The sequence below is a fragment of the Theropithecus gelada genome, chromosome 4 (genome assembly GCF_003255815.1).
Source record: "Theropithecus gelada isolate Dixy chromosome 4, Tgel_1.0, whole genome shotgun sequence".
Classification (NCBI taxonomy): Eukaryota; Metazoa; Chordata; class Mammalia; order Primates; family Cercopithecidae; genus Theropithecus; species Theropithecus gelada.
Genome location: NC_037671.1, coordinates 99,843,668 through 99,868,861, shown reverse-complemented (window position 1 = coordinate 99,868,861; position 25,194 = coordinate 99,843,668). Strand labels below are relative to the sequence as shown.

The 25,194-nt window shown below is 33.0% G+C and overlaps 1 protein-coding gene across 1 annotated transcript in view; it reads left to right on the top strand.

Moving 5' to 3' along the window:
• The window catches only part of ASCC3 (activating signal cointegrator 1 complex subunit 3), a 392,325-nt gene that overhangs the window by 81,903 nt on the left and 285,228 nt on the right, over positions 1 to 25,194 (top strand). Inside the window, exons 5-8 of the mRNA XM_025383070.1 lie at positions 5,221 to 5,341; positions 10,549 to 10,753; positions 11,500 to 11,641; positions 12,255 to 12,380. Coding sequence (XP_025238855.1) covers positions 5,221 to 5,341; positions 10,549 to 10,753; positions 11,500 to 11,641; positions 12,255 to 12,380 — 594 coding nt within the window. The remainder of the gene's footprint in view (positions 1 to 5,220; positions 5,342 to 10,548; positions 10,754 to 11,499; positions 11,642 to 12,254; positions 12,381 to 25,194) is intronic.

The following is a 25,194-nucleotide window of genomic DNA, read 5'->3' as shown; positions in this document are numbered from 1 at the left end:
TCTAGGTGACTTTAGTATGGGAAGGGGTAAACATAGACAAAAATCCTCCTCTTGCCACCGCGCCCGGTCACATCTTCAGTACTTTTACACATGCTGCCTGAAGGATGAAAGGAGGATCAAACGTGGATCTTGTGTACATTATTTTGTCTAGACTCTTTGATTGCTTTTATTTTTTCACAGATCTGTTAATTCTTATTACCAGTTTTTTAGGAATCTTAATGTAGATTTAGTGGCATCTCTTATACTTGTTATATGTTAACCATTTTTGAGGTTGCAGGAGGGCCTTAAAGTGTTTGCAACTACCAGCAATTAAAGGAGATTAAACAGCAACAACAACACAACAACAAAAACTTAATCTTCATCCTGTGTTGGGTGGAGTTTGGCAAAAGACTTTTTTGTGTTGTCAAAAGGAACTTACTTAGGATTCTTTCTGTTTTGAGATTATTTTTATAGATAATATTTGCTTTTATTTAGAAAGAGTTTAATCTAGTAAATAAAACATATGCTTCTAATGATTCCCTTTGAAAAAATATGACACTTATTTAAGGGTTAAAAATTTGAAAGAAAATACTGTTATGAATACAGCATGTCTTTGATACATCTTAATTAATCAGCACTTGTGATTTGTCTTGCACTATTTTAACTCTTGGAGAAACAAAGAGTAAAGTTTCCTTGAAGGAAGACATAGAGTAATGGGGAAGCTTTGTATGCTGTTTAACTGCCATAAAACATAGTAAAGATAGAGAAAGTCTTAGAGAAGAGTTATTATTTGAGCTGGATTTTGAAGACTAAAAGGAGAGGTTACTGTGCTAAGGAAATTAGAGAGGTAATTCTGCCTAGCAGGACCAGCATGTAGAGACACATGGGCATGTGAAAGAGCATGCCTTCAGAGTAGCAGATGGATTGGCGTCATTCAATGATAAGGACTTATGAGTTGGGGAAAGCAAGAATGTGATGCCAGACAGGCTTATTGGGACCAGCCAATGGAAGGTATCAATCATGAGGGAGTACTTAGAGGTTTGGATTTTACCTTGTAAGGATCAGGATGCTATGAAGGATTTTAAACCATGGTATTATATAAACAGATTTGTGTGTTAGTATAGTAGAGGTTTCCTTCTGGTGTGCCAGGGCATATAACATAATGGGTTGTAGGTGGGCTGGGATACTATTCTTATTAACTAATCCTCAAGGCAGTTGTCTGGGCCAAGGATCACTTAGGCTTTTAATTAGTCTCTTTTGGTCAGAGTAGCCTTGTCCGTTTACTTCACATGCTTTATAAATATTGTGACTTTCCAAATGTACTATGGCATGAAAACGCTATAGAAATGCGTGTATAAGATAAGTAGAGTGTGACCATTTAAAAATGTTTTATAGTAATCTTGGCCATCAGTTATCAAACTTTATGATCTCAGAACCTCTTTATGCTCTTAAAAGTTATTGAGTACTCTACAAGATTTTGTTTATGTGGTTTCTGTGTATTGGTATTCACTATACCAGAAACTAAAACTGAGAAACTCTTCAAGTACAGTCATGTGCTGCATAAGGATGTTTTGATCAGTGACGGACTATATACAACAGTGGTGCTGTAAGATTATAATAGAACTGAAAAATTTCTATCATCACCAGTGACATCTTGATGATCCTGACTTTGTGTAGGCCTAAGCTAATGTGTTTTTGTGTGTGAGGTTTTAATTAACAAGTTGAAAAAATGAAAATTTTAAAAATAGAAAAAGCTTATAGAATAAGGTTATAAAGACAATGTTTTTGTGCAGCTGTACAGTGTGTTTGTGTTTTAAGCTAAGTGTTGTTATAAAAGAGTCAAAAAGTTAAATGTAAAGTTTATGAAGTAAAAAGTTACAGTAAGCTAAGGTCAACTTATTATCGAAGATTGTTTGTTTTTTTTTTTTTTTTTTGAAAAAACAAATGTAGTGTAGCCAAAGTGAACAGTGTTTATAAAGTCTACGGTAGTACAGTAACATCCTAGGCCTTCACATTCACTCATTACTCACTGACTCAACTAGAGTAACTTCCAATCCTGCAGGCTCCTCTTTAGGTATACAGTTATACCACTTTTTATATTTTGTACAATAGTTTTTACTGTATCTTGTCTGTGTTTACATATACACACCAACACTTACCATTGTGTTTCAGTGGACTCCAGTATTCAGTATAGTAGCATGGTGTATACGTTGGTAGCCTAAGAGAAATAGGCTACACCATATAGTCTAGCTGTGTAGAATACTGCCTTATCTAGGTTTGTATAAGTACACTCTATGATGTTCCCACAGAATCACCTAGTGGTTCATGTCTCAGGATATGTGTTATTAAGTGACACATGACTGCGTATATTTATTCATTTTAAAATAACAATAATAATAGAAGTCAACAGCTTAATGAAAATTAACTATATTTTCCAAAACTGTAAAATGTAGAAAGAAAAGTAGCATTATTCTAAATTTTTGCAGTCTTTTTAATGTCTGGTTTAATAGAAAGCAGATTCTCATACCTGCTTCTGTAATCAATCTGCTATCATACATATTTTTGGTTTAGGCATACAAAGGGAATCCAGGCTCACATAGATATGCAGTTAGAAAAGAGGATAATATTTTAAAAGCCTTCTCAAATAATTTTTAATATTCTTTTTTGATGCTAAATTAAAACTTGACAAGCAGTAGTTTCTTTCAGTTTAGTTACAATGAAAATCTGGCATATCAATGAATTTTTATACTAGTTTTCCTGAAAATCTATTAGTGTTCTCATTTTTAATGGATTTTTTTTTTTTACCCATGTATAATTTTATGACGTCATATATGAGTCTTTTGGAAAATAATTGATTGAGTCATGCAAATCTTTTAAATGTTGACATATTTGATTATATAATATAAAAAGAATTCATTCATTAATATTATCACTGGTATCATCAGAAAAGTTTTAAGTATTGGGAAATGGTCAAATTTACAGTGGAATGCAAGTTTTTCAAAATTCTAATTTTCTCTTGAAAACTTGCATTTTAGCATTGGCAATAAATTACATTCAGTTGTTTTCCTTTGTGTAGGAGAAGCTCACTTTCATTTTTGAGAAAATGTCAGATATCCCATTCTGAATAATCAATTTGTCTTTAGTCATTCTTTTAAATCAAAACAATGTTACATAGAAAGCCTCTTCACTAGCAATTTTATGCATACTTTTATAAAATTTTTATAAAATACTTTTATACATACATTTATTCTATATATAGAAGTGATTTTATACATACTTCCCCTTTTGTCACACAGAATATTAGAAAAGATACATATGATGTGAAATTTACAAAACTAATAATTTTTATTGCTTTACTTAAGGACATTCTTAAGTGAAATTGGCTTTGTGTTGTTGTTGTTGTTTGTAGTTGTGCTTGTGTGACAGTGAAGAATACGATAATTACTAATTCATTTGACACTATTAGCTTGATTTATGCTAAGGCACCAGCAGTTGTACCCACCATTGCTTTTGCATCATCAGTACAAATGTCAACAGAATAAGAAAGGCAAATAATAGCTAAGTATTATCATGAAAATAATTTTGACCATGTGGGCCCCCTGAGTATCTGGGACTTCTGGGACTCCATATGTTATACTTTATTGATGGGTGATTCTTTGAGGAAGTATGGAGGGTAAGGGAACACAGACATTATGTCTTGTCTACCAGCATCCTTTATCCTTGTCTGTCTTAAACTCTTTCTGCCACATATTATTAATACCTTTTTTTTTGAGGGGAGGGAGGGTGGGTGTCACAAGTTATGTATTTACTTTCATATTTCTTGACCATTTTCCTATTGTCTTGCCTCTTTACTGCTTCCTCTGCTGTTTCCCTTTACAAAAGTTTCTTAACCTCAATATCTTTTATATTACCTAATTTGGTATCTTTTTTATTACAATATATTTCATATTTCAGGGTCACAGTTTTCTGGAAAATATTCAAAAGTGTTAGTGTAGTGCAGTGGAAAGTTGTTTAGGCTTGGATTCAGATAGATGTCATTTCAAAAAACCCTACTATTAGTTGTGTAACTTTGGACAATTTGTGTAAATCTTCTAAAGCTTTATTTTCTTAAGTCCAAAAATAACAATAATAATACCTTAATTTGAAAATATTGTTAGGAGACTTTGCTTGATAGGATTAGCAAAATGCCTATCATAGTACCTGGCATATAATGTGTTCAATAAAAAATACTGGCCAGTAGAATTAAAATTGATTGGACAGGACTATTCTTAATAATTCATTTTGTTTCTTTTATTGTCCCTTTGTGTGCATAATTTCAGTAAAATCAACAGCAAAAAGAAAATGTTTATTAAACTTTTAATGTCCCTGTACACCAAATAAAATTTTATGGTTTTATTTGTGTGGATTCTCTGAGAATGGTTATAATTTGGTTAATATGTCATCTTCATATGGAAAATTAGAGTATTATATTTCTAAACAAGAAATATATATTATATATAATATATATAAATAAGAAAAATATATATATGTGTGTGTGTGTATATATATATCTTCCCAGATCATACTTGCGGAAACCTAGAGACTTCCTAGAATAGTTATATTGTGTAATTATGTAGTTGAAACTCTCTGAATCCTAACACTGGTTCTCTACCTCTGACATCAACTTAATCTTTGATAACTGCTCTGCCTAGGAGAGTGGGATATGCTTGGGAAATTTTCATAAAGTTATGTAAAGCACTTACAGCACTGTGTTTTAGATTTCAGATTTATTTGGCATTTAAAATACATGTAAAAAATTGGCATGAAGTCATGATTCATTAAAACATCCTAATGGTTCTTTAACACTAAAATGACAGCTGTTGTATAGTAAGTTGCAAGAAAAATAGTACTCTGGACTCTATTTGGGAAAACCAGAATGATATGTTGAAGAGCAAATTATTTTAGAATTTCATTTGGTTATACCAAGAATTTGTTATTCTGTGATTTGGAGTTATATATTCAAATCTTAATTTTTAAAAATTGAATAATGTTTTTTAATTATATAATTCCAGATAGCCTTTATAAAGCTTCTTGGCAATGTGAAGAGTCATTTTTCTTAGTTTAAGTTACAATTTTTGTTAAACGTTTTGAGTATTTCTATGTTAGTTTGGCTTTACAACTCTGTTGAATAGGTTGTTAATAACTTGAGAAAGTTAAACTTTGAGGTAACAGATGTTTGTTACTTTTTTCTCTTTTTATAAGCTATTTGAACTGCTGGGACCTGAAGGACTTGAACTTATTGAGAAACTCCTCCAGAACAGAATTACAATTGTGGATAGATTTCTTAATTCTTCAAATGATCATAGGTTTCAGGTTCTTCAAGGTAAGAAAGTATGCAGCGGTCATTGTAATTTAAAGGAAAGATTTGTTGGTTAGCAAATGTTTTTAATGTAATTAATTTTTATTTGGCCTATTATATAATTCACTGGTACTACTCTGTTAAATAGATTTTAGATATGGCACATTATGAAAAAACATAAGTGACCTAAATAGGAGGGCAGTGTTTGGGTATGGCAGTTTTTGGTAAAAGTTAAAACTACTTAGAATACACAAATTTTCTTCTTTTATTTTGCATATAGGAGGTACACTTGCAGGTTTGTTACAAGAGTATATTGTTTGATGCTAAGGTTTGGGATATGGGTTCTGTCACCCAAATGGTGATCATAGTGCTTGACAGGTAGTTGTTTATCCCTTTCCCTACTCCCTCTCGCTGCCCTTTTGGAATCCCCATTGTCTCTTGTTTCCGTCTTTGTGTCTGTGTATACCCAGTGTGTAGCTCCCACTTATAAGTGAGAACACGAGGTATTTGGTTTTCTATGTTAATTCGCTTAGGATAATGGCCTCTAGCTGCATTCATGTTGTTGCAAAGGACATCATGTAGTCATGATTAATTGAAACATTCTAAAGCTTCTTTAACTGTAAAATGACAGCTGTTATGTAGTAAGTTGTAAGAAAAATATTACTATGGACTCAACTCAGGAAACAGAACAATGCATATGTACCATGGTGCATATGTACTGCATTTTTGTTATCCAATCCACTGTTGATGGGCACTTAGGTTGATTCTGTGTCTTTCCTGTTGTGAATGGTGCTGTGATGAACATGTGAGTCTGTATGTCTTTTTGGTAGAATGATTGATTTTGTAGGGGGTGTATACCTAGTGATGGGATTGCTGGGTCAAATGGTAACTGTCTTAAGGTCTTTGAGAAATCTCCAAACTACTTTTCGTAGTGGCAGGACTAATTTACATTCCCACCAACAGTATATAAATGTTCTCTGTTTTCTGTGGCTGAGCCAACATCTGTTATTATTTGACTTTTTAATCATAGCCATTCTGGCTGGTGTGAGGTGGTATCTCATTGTGGTTTTGATTTGCGTTTCTCTGATGATTAGTGTTGATGAGCATTTGTTGGCTGCTTGTATGTCTTTTATTGAGAAGTGTCTGTTAATGTCTTTTGCCCATTTTTAATGTGGTTATTTGTTTCTTGCTTGTTGATTTAAGTTCTTTATCGATTCTGGATCTTAGGCCTTTGTCAGATACAATTATTTTCTTTTATTCTATAGTTTGTCTGTTTACTCGGTTGACAAGTGATACCTAATTAAACTAAAGAGGTTCTGCATAGCAAATTTTCTTTAAAAAGAAAATACATATATACTTACTATGGGCCAAGTAGTAGTGTAATTGCTCTCCAACTTTTTATTTTGAGAACTTTCAAACCCTGTAGTTAAAGTTACAAGAATAATACAATGATCACTGTTTACCCTTCACATAGATTCATTAGTCATTGACACTTTGCTCTTCCTAGACCCTTTACACACACACCTACTGTTTAAATTTTTGCTCAACAATGACAGGAAGTTCTGGACATCATGATACTTTGCCTATAAAATCTTTAGCACATGTCTAAGCACAATACAATTATCACACTGAGCAAATTGAACACTGATAGTATCATATATTACATATATTTTTAAATCCCAGAAAAATTAAGAAGAGTTGTCTAGGAAAAAAATTATTTTTATAAAAGCTTGACTTAAAACATAGCTGATGTGAAACTCAGGTTTTAAGTGATAAATAGGAAAACAATTTTTTTTTTTTACCTTTACCGCAGTATTTTTTGCCAGCCTTACAAATAGTTTTGGATTTTAAAAAAGTATATGAGCATAAGAAACTTGGCAACTGTCTTCAAACTATTCAACATCTATTCCTTCTTGCAAGTTACGTTCTCATTTTCTTACATTTATGATTATGGCACTAAAAGGAAATGATAAAAACAGCTATAATTTAAATCTAAAATTTCTGACAGATTTTCTGTTTCTTACAGATTCTCTTGATTACTAATAAATGTTCTCAGAGCCTCAAGTTCCTTTGAGATTGTAAGAAACTTGAAAAATATGAATTTAGCAACTTTGTCTGCAGGTCTCTTTATTCTTTAAGTGTATTGAACACTTCTACTCTGCCTTCATCCAAGAGCACTCCCACCTTGTAGTAGTCAGTTCTCACACTGTAAACAAAGGAGGTTTAATTGGCTCACAGTTTCACATGGCTGGAGGCCTTAGGCAACTGGTAGAAGGTGAAGGGGAAGCAAGGACCTACTTCACATGGTGGCAGGAGAGAGAAGTATGTTCAGGAGGAACTTGCCAAACACTTATAAAACTATCAGATCTCCTGAGAACTCAATCACTATCACTAGAACAGTATGGGGGAAACTGCCCCTGTGATCCAGTCACCTCCCACAAGCTTCCTCCCTTCACACCTGGGATTATGGGGATTACAATTCAAGATGAGATTTGTGTGGGGACACAAAGCCTAACCATATCACACCTGTTGAATAGTATATAATCAGAAATTGCAGTAAGCCAGCAAGGTTTATGAGCATCTAAAATGGGTGTCTGCCAAGGAAAATAAATGAGTTTAAATATCTAGTCCTGCAATGTAAATTCTGAGAATTTGGTATTTCATTTTGTCAGTCTCCTAAATATTAATAAAGAGATATTTATTGATTCTACTTTTGTTTTTGAGACAGGCCCTCTCCCTCTTGCTCAGGCTAGGGAGCAGTGGCACAATCAGGGGTCACTGCAGCCTCAACCTTCTGTGCTCAAGCTGTCCTCCCATCTCAGCCTCCCGAGTAGATGGGTCCACAGGTGTGCGCCACCATGCCTGGTTAATTAAAGAAAAAAACATTTTTTTTTTTGGTAAAGATGAAGTCTCCCCATGTTGCCCAGGGTAGTCTTGAACTACTAGCCTCAAGCAGTCCTCCCACCTCAGCCTCCCAGAGTGTTTGGATTACAGGTGTGAGCCACAGTGCACAGCCTGATTCCAGCTTTTAATAGTAGTAATTTATTAATGTAAAGTTTAATATAAGTCCAGCTTTACATATTTTTTAGAAACTGTAGATGATGAGTTTTATTTATGTTTATTATGTTGATTTCATAAGTTTTATTCTATTAGGATAGCTTCTTAGAATCAATACCCTTTTCGTATCAGTGTATTCTGACATTGCTATAAAGAAATACCTGACACCGGGTAATTTATAAAGAAAAGAGGTTTAATTGGCTCACAGTTCTGCAGGATGTACATGAAGCATTAGTAGCTTTTGCTTCTGGGGAGGCCTCAGGAAGCTTCCAGTCATGGCAGAAGGCAAAAGGGGAGCAGGCATCTTACATATCAGGAGAAGGAGCATGAGAACAAGGGGGAGGTGCTACACATTTTTAAACAACTATTCTAAAAGGATACAAGCCTGTACATAGTTCTTCAGAATAACTTTGTGTTAGAATTACTGTTAAGGATATTCATTTCATTTTTGCATGTCAGTCTCTACAGTTAACCTAACCCAGCAAGGAGAACCATACATTTAAACATTCACTGCTTTACAACTTGATTTTTTGAAATAGCCTATTATACTCAGCCTTACAGGATTCCAGTATGTTCTAATTAGGACCTTTTAAGCTTTCTATGAGGTAGATATATTTTCTTCTTATAATTTTAATTTTATTTAGATGATCATAAGTATGTATAGTATTTTGTTACTGTCACATTTGCTTAAAATGTTAATTACATTAGCATAGCATTTAGTATGTCACCTAAAGTATTTACAGTTTTATGCTTAAAATCTTTAACATTCGTTTCTGATAAACACATTTTTAAACATTCGGCTCGATATCTGTGTTGCTGATTGTGTAATTTTGCAGATAAGTTAACTTTTATGAAGAGTTCAGAGTACATGTAAAAATTGGCAGAATGTTGCATTCTTTTTCTAACACTGAACGCTAATTATAAATTCTGTTATAGTAGGTATGTAATACTTAATTGGAGAACAAGAAATAAAAAACTTAGGAAAATGCTTATTTCAGAACTGTAAAGTTTAGTCCTAATATAGATGAGATTTTATTTTATTTCATAATTCTGAGACATATTTTCCTTTTTAAGGCTTATAAAGCCATTGTAGAAGTTTTCCCTATGATTGAGATTTTAATGACTTATATCCAGAATCATGTAATGCATCAGTAACAATTGTCTGAGAATTGTGAAGATTCGACTTAGAATGAATTAGAAAGCTAATTTTCCCATCTTGATGCTATGTTTAATTCCTTCTCTGTTCTGTATTGGATGTTGGAATATGATAAAATAATTTGCACTGTGCTCTGTCAGGGTATGGACCAAGTTTCATTCTTCATTGTCCTCCTAGCCTAGCTGCAGTGGCTAGAACGGAGTAGGACCTCAATGCAATAAATGCTTATTGACTTGGATTACTTTCAGCTACATTCCTTTTAGTTCCTTTAGAACTTCAGTAAGTGAAGATACTGTTGCTGTAAAGATTTAAACAAGCACAGAAGGTAATCCTGTTGGAAGAAAATTTTTGCTGAATTTTGAGTTGACCAAACCACAGACCTAAAGTGTACTTTGTAAACACTGAGATGTAATTCACTTGGTTTTTCCATTTTTTAAAAAAAACTGTGTTTCCGTAAAAAGGTGGACTATACTTTTGCTTTATTTGCTTTAGTCATTGTCTCAAATATGTCTTGAACTACTGCCAATAAATTTTATGTAATCTATAAATAACTAAGTAGTAATATATGTGCAACTTAACTGCTTAAGGTCTATTACATGGAGAAAAGTTATTTCTAATAGGGAAAGAGTTTGTTTTTTTACTGTATTAACAGTAAACACTAATTAGTATTGATAATTATTATATTTATTGAAATTATATAAACAAATAATTTCAAATGATAAAATTGAATTTTTAGGTTCCTAATGTTATATGTAAGAATTTTTAATGTGCATGACATTGAACTGTTTAGTCTGTAGGAAGAAAATACTGCTGACTTTTCTTAAACTACCATGTAATTTTATTTAGATACTGTGATTTTTAAAAACTCACCTTAAAACATGTAATTGAATGTGCCAGCTTTAAAAAATGAACTGTTAGAGCATTATAGGTTGTGGGGTGGAGGAAGGAAATGGTTTTCATGAAGATTAAATCATATTCAGATTTATAAAACGTTGTGTGTCTTAAATTTGCTTCTTAGACAATTGTAAAAAAATTTTAGGAGAAAATGCTAAACCCAATTATGGTTGTCAAGTCACTATTCAGTCTGAACAAGAAAAGCAGTTAATGAAACAATATCGCCGTGAAGAAAAAAGAATTGCCAGACGAGAAAAAAAGGCTGGAGAAGATTTAGAAGTTTCAGAAGGACTTACGTGCTTTGATCCTAAGGAATTGCGGATACAGAGGTAATAAAAGTCAGAAGCTGAAAAATACTTGTATTGTAATTGCTGCTTTTACATATCATTATCATTTTTTAGTTTAGTCTCAGCAGTATAGATGATTTTTACTTAAAGTCACATTTTCTTCATAGAAGTTTGTTTTATGAATACCTGATTTTCTGGGATAAGAAAGCAATGGTCTGCTTAATTATAATATTCTTGGTCACATCCAGGTAGATAAGAAATTTAGATTATAGAGGTAAGAAATTTAGATTATAGAGGTAAGCTATTTTTAGGTGCTGTGTACACACCACTAGGTTAAGATTTATATAGCTTACATAAATTTATTTGAGATACATTTTATTTCTATGCTTAATGTACCTTTTAAAAAATGTTGTTATTTAGAAGTAGGAGAAAAATGAAATATAAGCATTATTTTACTTGATTCTTTAAATACTGAAACACATTTCAAAAAAGAAATGTATACCTTATTAAATAAACATCTTTGAATTGTGAAAAAACAAAATTAGAAAGAACATTAAATCAAACTTACCAGGTGGTGTTATCTATAAATAATATCTGAAAATGTGCTGAATCCTATTTTGTCACCCAGAAGGTTTCAGGATTCCTAAAATCTTCCTTTGTGTAGTTTAATTTCTTCTTTTTTATGGTGGAAGGCTACCTCCCAATATTTTTTATAATTACATTGTTTTATTGTATGCATTACCTTTAAACATAAAAATTTCAAATTAGGCCTATTTTTATATTTACAGAGAGCAGGCACTTCTGAATGCTAGAAGTGTTCCAATTCTGAGCAGGCAGAGAGACGCAGACATTGAAAAAATACATTATCCCCATGTGTATGATTCCCAGGCTGAAGCCATGAAAACATCAGCATTTATTGCTGGTGCAAAGGTATGTCATTGTTATATAACTACTGTTGAATAATATGTCTATTCTAAAGAAATGATGTGTAGATTTTCCCTGTTTCCTTCATGAGTCTAACACTAGTTGACTATGCTAAATTTTATTTTAAAGTATTGGGGAAAATGACGTAATGTGGTGTATGTAAAGCTCCTGACATATAGTAGATATTCAGAACATATATGTTTCCCTCCCTTTTATTATTTCTGCAGTTTGTATTTTTGAGTTTTATCAGTTGCCTCGCTGCTTGGCTAAACTTTATACTGTATGTTGTACATTTTCCTAATTATATGAATACATTTGTATTCAGGTGTACCATCTGATTAGTGTATACTTTAAGATTTGTCAACATACTGTGGCCTGTGTGTTACGTAAAATACCTGATATGTTAATGCTTTGTGTGAGTGGTTTTTTGCATTTGTTTTTGTTTTATTTAGATTTGTTTTCTTTTAAATTAGCTAAGTTTATTTACCAGTGCTTTGTTATAAAACAAGTGGTGTTTTCTCTCTCTCTCTCTCTCTCTCTCTCTCTCTCACAAGAATATTTACCAGAGCCAGTGTTTTATTTTTTATTATTACTGGATTTTTATTGTTGATGTTTGTAGATGATTTTGCCAGAAGGAATCCAAAGAGAAAATAACAAGCTTTATGAAGAAGTAAGGATTCCCTACAGCGAACCAATGCCACTCAGCTTTGAGGAAAAGCCAGTTTATATCCAAGACTTAGATGAGGTGAGATGAGCCTTTTACAGAGTTGATAGTTTTGAGGCTTGGTATGTGGTATGAATGAATTTATACTGGAAAAATTGTTTTAAAACATTATTAGTTGGCAAATATAGTACAGACATACATAGTTGGTTACTAGACAATTATAGTAGGAGAATTTAAATTTAAAAAAATATACACTATATCATACATTAAACAAATGTGTGTATATTTTTGTGCATATATTTCTGTGTTTCATGTTTTTTTTTTCAGCTAAGATTTTGGTTTAACTTATGTACACTGATTTAAATAAGATGTTAAAGGATTTATTTATTGTATTGATTATATCAAATGATCAACCTATAGTAAAATAGAATACATGGGGGGGGCGCAAATTCTAAGTAGCTTTAAGAATTTATTTTTTCGGAACTTTTAAATTTTGAATTATGTTTGACCTGTGGAAAACTGGCATGAATATTACTATCTTTATATCCTTCGCTTGGATTCACCATTTGTTAAAATTTTGTCACATTTGCTCTATTTCAAAATATAATATTTTAGTCTAGGTTAAAGTATTCATATTATTGAAAGTTAATCTTTTCCGTATCAAAATTAAGTTGCTGTGGTTTTTCATATATGTTCTTATAGAATCATTCGGAAATAACAAAAAATAAAAGCAAGCAAAAACAGCAGCATAAAGCATCATAAAGAATACTCACAGCCAACCAAAATGAACTTCATTCTGTGTATAGGTGTCAATATGTATTTTCTTTTACAAAATGGAATGACATCATACCTACTGTTTTGTGTGTGTATATATAGTTATATGTGTCTTTCTGTATCAGTAAACATATTTCTTCAGTATCAATTTATCACTACATACTATTCCGTTTTATGCCTTTATTCTAAAATAACTTATTATTATTATAGTTTTAAGTTGTTTTTTACAATAAGTTTTTATAGTAGAATAAAATTCTAGTTATATCTTGTATATCAGAAGTACTCGTAGAACTTTTTAATAATCCAAGTGCCTTGCTACTATTTAAGTCCTAATCTCTTCAAAGAGGTCCAGGTAACAATATTTTGGGAATGATTTTTTGAAGCTCTGTGGGTGATTCTAAAATACAGCCAGGACTGACAGCCAATAAAATTAAATAATTATAATACAATTGTTATAAACCTTATCAATCATTATAAGCAGTATCATCAAGATTTATTAAGTTTTTTGTATTAAATATTTAATATAAATTTTTTTTTTGAGAAGGAGTTTCACTCTTGTTGCCCAGGCTGGAATATAATGGTACGATGTCGGCTCACTGCAACCTCTGCCTCCTGGGTTCAGGCAGTTCTCCTGCCTCAGCTGCCTGAGTAGCTGGGTACAGGTGTGCACCACCACACCCAGCTAATTTTTGTATTTTTGGTGGAGATGGGGTTTCGCCATCTTGGCCAGGCTGGTCTTGAACTCCTGACCTCAAGTGATCAGCCCACCTCCACCTCCCGAAGTGCTGAGATTACAGGCGTGAGCCACCGCACCTGGTCTAAATCTTTAAATTTTTAAAAAAGCATCATTGACATTTATTTAAATTAATAATGAATGAAGCAGGCTTTTTAACTTTTCTATCATAATTATTTCTAAATAAGTATTTTGTTCATTTTTATTTGGATTATTGGAGTAAAAGAGTTTTTCTGAGTAGGTTAATTCCCTCTGCCACTGTAGTGTCCATATCTTATGTAATCTAATATATTCATAGACTCTGTGGATTAGGATGTGGAGATTTTTGGTGGGCATCATTATTCTGCCTACCACACGTGTTGTAGATGACCACAGTTTTTTTTTTTTTAACTATTCACCTATTGAAGGACATTTATTTTACTGATAGTTTTTGGTGATTACAAACTGTATTCGTCTGCCATAAAAAAGACCACAGACCAGGTGACTTAAAGAGCAGAAACCGATTTTCTCACAGCTCTGGAGGCTAAAAGTCACAGATCAGGTGGTTGCTAGCAAATTTTGTTTCTGGTGAGGATTTCTTCTTGACTTGAAGGTAGTTACCTTCTGCCTTCTTCTTGTGTTCGCACATAGTCTCTTTTCTGTGTGTGTATGAAGAGAGACCTCTGGTGTTTCTTCCTCTTTTTTCAGGGTCCCCAGCCCTATCAGGTTAGGACCCCACCCTCATGATTTCATTTAACCGTAATTACCTCCCTAAAAGTCCTGCCTTTAAAACAGTCACATTGAGGGGTGAGGGTTTCAGCATACAAGTTTTGAAGGGCATAGTTCTTTCCATAACACAGATAAAGCAGTTATAAACCTGGTATGCAGGTTTTTGTGTGAATATAAGTTTTCATTCTGTTTAATAAATGTCCAGGAATGCATTTCCTGGGTCATATTGAAACTGCATGCTTAGGTTTTTAAGGTACTACCAAACTGTTTTCTAGAGTGACTGTATCATTTAACATAGCCATGAGCAATTTGATGATATAATCCAGTTTCTCCACATACTAACCAGCATTTGGTGTTGTCACTGTTTTTTATTTTTATTGTAGCCACTTATATTTGTATTTTTATATATTGTTTATATTTTTATTTTAGCCATCTGATTGTAGTGATTTCTCATTGTGGTTTTAATTTATACTTTTCTAATGGCTAATAATAATTGGGGAGTAATACATTTAAGTGAAATTTGTCATTATAAGTAAGTAAACCATTTGCTGTCATATCACTGTAGATATTGATCCTGCCAGACATCATAAGCTTGAGTAGTAATACAGACCCCAGGAGAAAAAACAGACATTAACAGAATGTCATATAGTTTAGTAGATGTTTCTTTTGTCTTGGATCTTTTTTTTAACCAGGTAGGATCTTTTATGTGTCAGAGAAAGTGCTATTGAAGATGAAGGTCTGTCATTTTTCACTGAGATCATAATTGCATGCTATTCCTAACTGTCCTAAGATGCTTTTATGTCCTTTTACTGACTGTCACATTGGATAAGTTTAATAACTTCTGTAATTTGATCAAAAACTTAAGGATAATTTTAAAATTTTAGAATTACATGCAAAAATACCATTAATGTCATTAAATGGGTTTTGTACTTTCTTGGAAAGGGAACAATGTAAAAAATGTAGATGCGTCTCTTGATTCGTCAAGAGTCACTCAGTTGGAACTTTTAGAAATCTAAGTCAAAGCAAGCAAAGGTGACAATTTATGCCTTTTCTACCTGGATTGTCCAGAAGTAAAACTGCCTGTGTGCCCAGCTTGGACATATAGGCTCAGATGATGTCATCAGATTTTTTTCTCCTCTTCATTTCTTTTTCTTTCTTTATCTCCATTTCCTTTTTTTTCTTTTTCCTCCCCTCTTTTCCTCCTTTCTCTTACCCACCCCCTTTGGTGTTTCTCTTATGATTTTTCATCCCCTGATTCCCAGATAGGCTTTCTCCATATAACCAGGGAAAAATGTATGGCAGCAGCAGCAAACATAACTGTTTCTCCATACTATAGTCCCAGAAGCAATGGGGATTTTTTTCTAACCAGTTCTGCCAGGAAAACAAAAAAACCTCCTAGGATGAACTCTGATTTTCCTGACTTAGGTCACCAGTTCATTTCTGAACCAATTCCTTTCCCTGTGATGTGATGTGAGTGAGGTTCTTACTGACACACGGCTGCTCACTTGTGTATCCTCATTATCAGCTCCCCATGAGCCACCAGGAGTCAAAGGGGAGTTTCCCAAAGGAAAGGAGGGTGCTGATATTACCCTTAAAAGTAGGATGAGAAAGATGCTAAGAAGACAGAGCTATGTCTTTGATATTTTTGGTGAGAAACTCAGGTTTACTTCTTTGTTGGTGTTAAATATGTTGATTTCTGTCTATTTCTACAGTTGGGACTTCGATTTTTTAAGAGTCAGTAGAGTGTTGCTCAGCAAAAATGGACTACTGACCCAAAGATAATACTTGGTTTAGGAAAGTAATATAAAAGATGCGTATAATATTTCATTTTAAAATTTAAGAAAATTGAGTCCTATAAAATCTGATTGTAAAGAATTTAAGATTTAAGTTTTCTATGAGCCTAGCTTCTTGAATCCTGTGCTTATAGGTGAAGTTCTGGGAAAATAAAGAATAGAGTATTATCTCTGATCTTAAGTTACTCACTGTAGTGTATCTGTTCCATTTCCATGGACATAAGTGGTACAATTAGGTTATGTTGTACAAAGTTCTATGGCAGCCGAAAAGGCAGACTAAAGAGATCAAGGAAGAAGCTTTCATGAAGGATAATGTTGAAGGCATACACTTTTGCCAGATAGACAAAGCAGGTAGAGGTGTATGCCAAACAAAGGTTGTTGCATGAAATTGCTGTTACCTTTGGACATCAAGCCCTTCAGTCTTATTAGCATGTAGGCCATATGTGGAGAGCGCCAGGAAATGAGTCTGGAAGAAGACAATTGCCTGCACATGAAGGGCTTTGAAAGACCATACTAAAAAGTTTAGACTCAATATTGTGGGAAATAGGAGAGTAAATGATCAGGTGTTTTCACTTAAAGGAATTGCTCTGGCTGCAACACAAAGTTGAAGGTTAAGAGTAGAACTGCTGCAATAATTCAAGGAAGAAAAGCTACAAGCCTAAATTAAGAAAGGGGCAGCCTATATATACAGAGGACAACTGAGAGAAATTTAGCTGCTAGTGTATGTAAGACCTGATGACTGATTAAATAGGAGGGGATAAGGCAGAGAGAAGAGTTTAGAATGAGATACAGGTTTTTTGTTTTGAGCAGTGTTGGTGAGTGATAGTGCCATTTACTAAGGTGAGGAATAGGAAATAGGAAAAACTTTTGTGCATGTTCAGCATACAATGTTGGTTAGGAGCAAGACCCCTGAATCTAGGCTGAGTTTCAGTCTTCACTATCCCACATTCTGTCTGCCAGACTTTAGGCAAGTTGCTTACCTTTCTGCAACCCATGATTCAAATTGCCAGGTGAGGCTAGGCTTGTATCAAGGAAATTTAGTATTTGCCAAATTAAATTAGAAATTTAATTTTTGCTCCATTTAATTTGTGCCACATTTGTGTTTCCTTCCTCTTGAAATTTATGAAATCATCTTTGCTATGATGTCTGTAAATTTAAAAAAATGGTAAATTCAATTTTTAGTTTCAAACTTCATAATTTGTTAATATTTACTGATACGATCTCTTAAAAAGGCTGTGATTTCAAGGCCATGGTTCTGATGAAATTGATGGCATGTGTGACAGTATAGTAAACAGCCTTGTGGGATGCTTTAGAAAAAGGCTTTTTAATTTGGGGAATGCCTGGGTTTTAGTGACATTTCATTATCTTCAAAGTCATCTCATGAAAAGGATCCATACTCTGAAGTATTTTTCTGGATGCTTCTATGACTTTCTTGCCTTCGTGATTTGATTGAATCAAAGTATGTTGATATAACAAAAAGACATGGGGAGCCAAATAGTCCAGGTTTGTCCATTTGTTTGCTCAATGATGTTATTCAGAACCCAGCTTGTTGATGTCTTTCTACTTTCCTATCCTCATTTTTTTGGCTTTTCCTCAAATTAACTCTCATCATGACTGTTATTCCAGGGTCACTGTGCAAAAAAAGTCCAGTAAGAAATAAGGACTGCATTTTCTTGTGTCTATTTTAAGAGTGAGGAAGTATTTTCCAGGACTCAAGGGAAACAAGTTTGCCATGTTTGGCTTGGTGAAACACATGATTTTGTGAAAGAGGCCAGATTTTTCTGAATAAAAACATGGATTTTCATTAGAGAAAACAAAATGAAACAGTGATTGTGTGTGGACAACTAACACTGTCTATTATAGGATGTGTCAGAACAAGGTTACTGGGATCATTGTAGGCTATGGCTGTTAATGAAGACTTCTTGTAGAACATGAGACTTCCATTGTTTCTTGATTGCTTAGTCTGTGGGCATCGATCTTCATCTGAAACAGTGATATCAACTAAACAATTGTTTCCTTAATAGAGCTGTTTTGGGGTATACAGAGAAAATAATAATTCTTGACTTCATGTTGCAAATTTTGTATGGAACTGTCATGAAATGTTGGGGATTATGTCTTATCTGTGACATTTTTTATAGAGAATCTTCAAAATTAAGTTTTGTATAAAAACCTGGTGACTGTCAAGAAGGCCATGATTTTATGTGTTAGAGTATTATTTAGAGTGCAACTATGGAAACTGTAAGGAAAAGCTTTTAAAATTCTCAGTTTATTCTTGAAAGTAATTGGGGATTTTTGATACATTCAGTGTGGTACGTGCTTTTAATAATTATTATTTTCTGTTTGGGATATCAATAGATGCTTAGTATGTTTAAAAATGATATATTGGATAATCTTCCTTATAAAATTATAAATAAGATTTTTATCAATTTTTGACTCTCAGCAATTATTTAAATTATTAAAAAAATAATGTTTACTTGTTATGAAAATGCTTTATCATTCAAAACTATGAAATGCTCAAGTCTCATTTGAGGGGAAATACTGTCTGTCTATGCTTTCTAAGTAAGAATTCATTTTGTCTGTATGCCCAAAACCTTTTCAGGATTGCAGTACTGTATAGTCTACTGGGAACACTTGCAAACAGATAACTAGAAAAGGGCACCAGCTGCTTCAAAAATACCTGCTAAACTACAGAAAAAGTTATAACTAACATCTGCCTCTAGGAGTAATCAAAGAAATTGTTTTCTTTACAACCTACGCTTTATTGATTTTATAGCAGGAGATTAGAATGGAGATTAAAAACTTAAGAACATTGAACTGTCCCAGAATGATAATTTTAGAACTTGAATGAATTCAGAAATCTGAAAATTAAAGAATTTAAGTTATATTGTGGAAATTTCAAATCGCTTTAGAACTGGATTTAGTCCATGTCTTTCAATATGTCAGTGAGTTGTGGTTTCACAGACCTACAACAATACACAGAAATATTTGATACTTACAGGTTGCTATTTATAGATTTTCTTCTTGTTATTTGGTTTGAAAGTACATATATATTGGTTATTGGTCATCAGTAATAATTTCTGAGCTCATGATTGATGCAAAGCATTGTGGTAGGAGTTACGGTGGATACACAGAGGTTTAGAACTATGATCCTGGCTTTAAGGAGCTTGCTATCCAGTTAGGTAGGACTGATGGGAGTTTACCCCATCACCATTTGCACATTTTGTGACACAAATCAAGTTAAATTATGCCTCTGAGTTTCAGTTTTCTTTTCAGACTATTTATTTTGATGATTACATGAGTTAGCACAGAGAAAATGTATAGCTTTTTTTGTGATATACTTCAGGTGATCAGTAAATTCTCAGCATAAGAAATGCCTATATAAACTGTCCCTTCAGTTAATTTCTCACATTGATAGCTGAGTTTTGTTGTTTAATCTGGGAACCCTTCATATAAACATCATATAAACCCTGGCATATCACGTCCACCTTGACAGCAAGAGGTTTAGAGAGGACATGTTTAAATTTGATCCAGTGGTGCAAATATCAAAGTGGTTAACTAAACATAGGTTGCCTCATACAATTTTGGTAAATTTTAAATGTACCAGGGAATCAGTATGTAAAGGGATCTCAATGAATTATTAAGCAATTGGTACAATATCATGTTTTGTTACATAGCTTTCATGATTTCTTCCCCTAAATGTTTTGCTTGTCCCTTCAAATCTTTACATATTACACAAGAAGTTCAAGCAAAATATTTTTCTTATAGGGACCCCTTCTAAACTTGTATATTTTTAACAGAAATTTTTCTGAGTAAAATATACATTGTTCTTTCCAGAGTAGATTATATTAAATTATTAAACATAGATGAAACAGAAAACCTATTCACTGTGTTGTGCATGGGTGGGACATTTGATAATAATTCTCAGTTTTGCTTATACTTAATAGTCACCTGGGAACTGTTAAGAAATATACAAATTATTATTTCCCACCCCCTGGCGAATGAATGAAAATCTCAAGTGTTGACCAGCAGCCCCTACCCTGAGCATGAGGAACCTGTTTTTAAAAGCACTGGCCACAAGTATACATATGTAACAAACCTGCACGTTATGCACATGTACCCTAGAACTTAAAGTATAATAATAATAAAAAATAAATAAATAAATAAACCAAAATAAAATAAAATAAAATAAAAGCACTGGCCTCAGTACATCCTTTGAGCTCATCTCCAGTTGTCTGTGACTAAGTCCTTCCCCTACTCTTTTGAGTTGTGGGTTCAGTGTATTTGGAAAGCTTATACTTTGAACTTCAGATCTCATGTAGAGAAACATAAGAGTCAACGGGATTTATAAGTTACTTCCCTAAATTTAAAGATAAGGTGACCAATCATATATATAAATGGCCTCCCCACCAAATTCTTTTCTCTGCCTGCCCTCCTGTCCTCCCTGCCTTCCTTCCTCCTGTCCTTTCCTCCCCTCATTTTGTTGTGTTGCTTTATTTTTTGTTTTGTTTTTGATGTCTTTTTTGAAAGCCAGGTGTATTAAAATATCATTTGACTACTATAAAATATACTCTTTTGGGGGTATAGTGTAGTAGATTTTGTAAATATCAACACAATCAAAAACAACATTTTCATCATGTCAAAAACTTTTCTACTGCCTCTTGTACCTCTTTCCCACTACTCCCAGTTCCTGCAGACCACTGGTCTGTTTATTTTCCCTATGGTTTTGACTTTTCCAAAATATATAAGTATCATACAATTCCTTGTGTAATGCTTATGTATACATCATATAAGTTACTTGTATAATATTATGTAAGTGTCATGAATATTTTGAATCTGGTTTCTGTCACTTAATGTAATATATTAGAGATTCATCTATATTGCTCTATGTTTCAGTACTTGTTTTTTTTTTTCATGGCTGAAATGTATTACATTTTGTGTCTGTACTTCAATTTGTTCATTCTCCATTTGAAGTACTTTTAGCTTGTTTGCAACTTTTGCTGATTATGACTTAAACTGCTATAACTGTTCGTGTGCAGTTATTTGTTTGAACATGTATTTTTGTTTTCCCAGGCTAAATGGGAATGGAATTGCTAAATTGTACAGTAAATATGTATTTGTCTTTGTAAGAAACTGGCAAACTGTTTTCCAAAATGAATGGAGCATTTTGTATTTCCAACAGCAATGTATGAGTATTCCAGTCACCCTATATTTTTGTCAGCACATAATATTGTCAGTTTAAAAATTTTTAAACATTTTACTTAGTTGTGTAGTAGTACCTCATTCTGGTTTTTGTTTGTGTTTCCCTAATGACCTATAATGTTTAGCAGCTTTTTGTGTCTTTACTTGTCACTCTTCTCTGGTGAGATTTCTGCTTACATAATTTGTCAAGTTTTTAATTGGATGATTTGTTTTCCTGTTACTGAGGTTTGAGAGTTCTTTGGGTATTCTGAATACAGTCCATTTTCAGATATGTGTTGGTAATATTTTCTCCCATTTTACGACTTGTTTTTTCATAAAATGTCTTCAGTGGAGCAAATGTATTAGTACCCTTGAAGTTCATTCTATAAACGAAAGAAAACTCGATTATGCTTTTTGGTCATATGTAAGCGATTTTTCCCTCATGCGAGGTTATTAAGATTTTCTTCGTAATTTTCTTCTGTAAGTTTTAAAGTTGTAGCTCTTACATTTAGATATATAATCCATTTTTAATTAGTTTTTATGTATGATGAAAGGTAAGGGTCAAGGTTTTTGCTTGTTTTTGCATACAGCTGACCAGTTTTTCAGGCACCATTTATCGAAAAGATTTCTTTCTACAGTGATTTGTTTTTGCACGTTTGTTAAACGTTTGTTAAAAATCAGTTGACCATATACATACATGTGAGCTTATTTTTGATTTCCTGCGTGTCTCTTCTTTGCCATGCTGTCTGGATTACTGAAGCTTTATAGGAAGTCTTGAAAAAAGGTGTTAGTATTTGCTTAGTTTGTTTCTTCGATTTTCCATATGAATTGTGTTGTTTTCTACAAAATTTTCTGCTGAGATTTTACTGATATTCCATTGAATCTATAGATTATTTGATGAGGATTTAAATCTTAATATCAAACCTTCCAAACCATGAAGATTATATACTTCTTCATTTATTTAAGTATTCTTTGATTTTTTTCATGATTAATTTATAATTTTTAGCATATGTTTTACAACTATTTGTTAAATTTATACCTATGTATTTCATGTTTATGTTTTCTGGTATTATTTTAAAACTCTTTCAGATTCAACCTCTAATTGTTCATTAAGTATAGAGAAATACAAGGGGGCGTCAGTTGCTTGTCAGAAGGCAGATCCTACAAGATGGAGTCATATATATATAACATAAAATAATCATGGGAGTGACAGCCTCTGCCATATTCTTCTATTGGTTAGAAACAAGTCACAGATCCCACCACGCTTGAGGGGAAAGAACTAAACTAGGGCATGAACACCAGGAGGCAGGCATCTGAGATTATTTGGGCTAACCTTAGGGTCTGTCCGCCAGTTAAAATCTTACTTTGCACATTTACATTTCCAGACCATCTAAAACTGATATTTCAATATGATATAAGATAAAGATTTAAATTCATTTTTAAAATATAGATAATCAGTTACTCTAGCACCATTTTGACCCATTTTTAAGACTCAATTTCATCCCTGTTAGAAATCAAGTGTGTATAAGTATGCCTCTGGTATATCATTTTAAGTGTGGTTTCAAAGTTTTGTAGCCTAAAGTTATTTAATTGGTATTACAAACAGTCTTGGCTGAGATTGTATGATCTAACTTCTGATAAACAGCTGCACCTCTAATCATGGCAATAAAACTGAAGCTAAAGAGTCTCTGTTAAATTCTGTTGAATCCCACAATGAAAATGTCATTTTTAGTTTCTTGGCTGATATTTATGGTAATAATTGGTTTCAGCTCTGACTTGAACCTTTAAATTACTTTTACTAGTTTGCTCAAAATCTTTGCAAAGGATAAAATATTTGGGCACTTGTATGGTCAAGTCCACAAAATATTACAGATGTTGAATCAAGGGTAATTATTTAATTTAAATTTGTTATAGTTCATATGACTTTAAACTTTCGAAACTGATTAAATAATGCAAGAATGTCATTTTAAATGTATATCTCCTTAAACAAGGGAATTTCATTATTAGAATCCTCAGTGGAAATTTTTGGAAGACATTATTTCCACCAGCATTATATCTAACACTTAATTTAATATGGTAACATACCAAGAGCATGTGTATGAATGTGACTATTGGCATAGCACCCTAAAGAAGGTGTTTCAGAGTGACATCTGACATGTTGAGTTATTGTTAAGAGTGTGCTGGTGAAAACCGGATGTACAATCTGAATGGTTTGTCAGTAGAACTTTTTATGATTGTGCAGTCCAAGTTCTGTTTCTCTTTTAAAATCCCCCATTGAGAATTTTGTGTTTTTTCTTCAGTTTTCCTAAACATTCAACTTTTGCTCAAATCATACCTCTCCTGGGAATTAGGAGGGCATCCTACCCTCCCAAGAAGAGAGTATACCTCTCTGACTCTAATTATATCTGAAATTCTTGTTAAACATGGTATTGCTATTGTTTGTTTTTTCTCTCATGTGTTTTGTCTTCAAGGTCAGTAATAACTTCCTATTTATCATTTTACCATCAGGCTGTGAAGTATATTTAGAAGGTCCATCTGTATTTAGCTGACATTTGTTTTTGTTATGCTTCTTAGATAGACTTTTCTGTATGAGAAGTTTTAGGAATTGACACTTACAGGCATATTGAGTGTTGTCATATTTTAAACAGTGTAAATGGGCTGGGCATGGTGGCTCACACCTGTATTCCTAGCACTTTGGGAGGCCAAGGCAGGAGGATCACTTGCACCCAGGACAAGACCAGCCTGGGCAACGTAGTGAAATCCCATTTCTAAAAATATTTTTTTAAATTAAAAAAATTAGCCATGCATGGTGCTTCATGCCTGTAGTCCTAGGTACTCAGGAGGCTCATGTGGGAGGATCACTGGAGTCCAGGAGTTTGAGATTGCAGTTAGCTGATGATCATGCTACTGCATTCCAGCCTGGGCAGCAGAATGAGATCCTGTCTTTAAATTAATAAATGATTAAATGGGTGAATGGGTGGTATAAATGCATTCATTTAAGTAGCATAAAAATATATGAATAATGCATTGCAATTTCTAATTAATTTGGGTGGGCTTTCTTACTGCTTTCTTCATATGTAATACAATTTGGCTGAGTTTCATTTTAGAAAATAAGTAACTTGATTTTCACAAAATCTAACAATCTCTCTTCTTTCAAAGATTTAATATTAGGTTACTCTTTTGAGGTGCTTTGTTACTAAAACTTAATTTCCTCTACCCAGATCATCTGATTGAAAATGCATTTTCATCATAAAACATTAAAATATATGAGTCTTCAGTGAAAACAAGTGTCCATGTACTGTCTTTCATATCTCTTAATAAAATTTAGTAATTTTTCAGTGCACTTTCAAGAGGGGGTACAAATTAGAAATTTGGTGTTTGTAAAGATGTAGAACTCTATATTACAGAATGAAAAAGAGGGTTAGTTAGTTATTTTGTATTACTACAAAAGCATTAGGTATTTCTATTTATAAAGAAATATTGTTGTGTTAATACATTGAGTCAATACAGAATAGGCCTTTTTCCTTTTGTTTGTTTTATGTAAACAGAAAAGATTTTTGTAGGGCTGGTGATAAAATTTTTCTCTTACCAAAAAATAATATCTAAAATGTAACATCTACGTTTATAATATAAAATAGAAAGTGAAAATGTCTTTACAGCCCCAACTTTAGTAGAATACTTTGATATATATCTTTCCAGAATGTTTTTA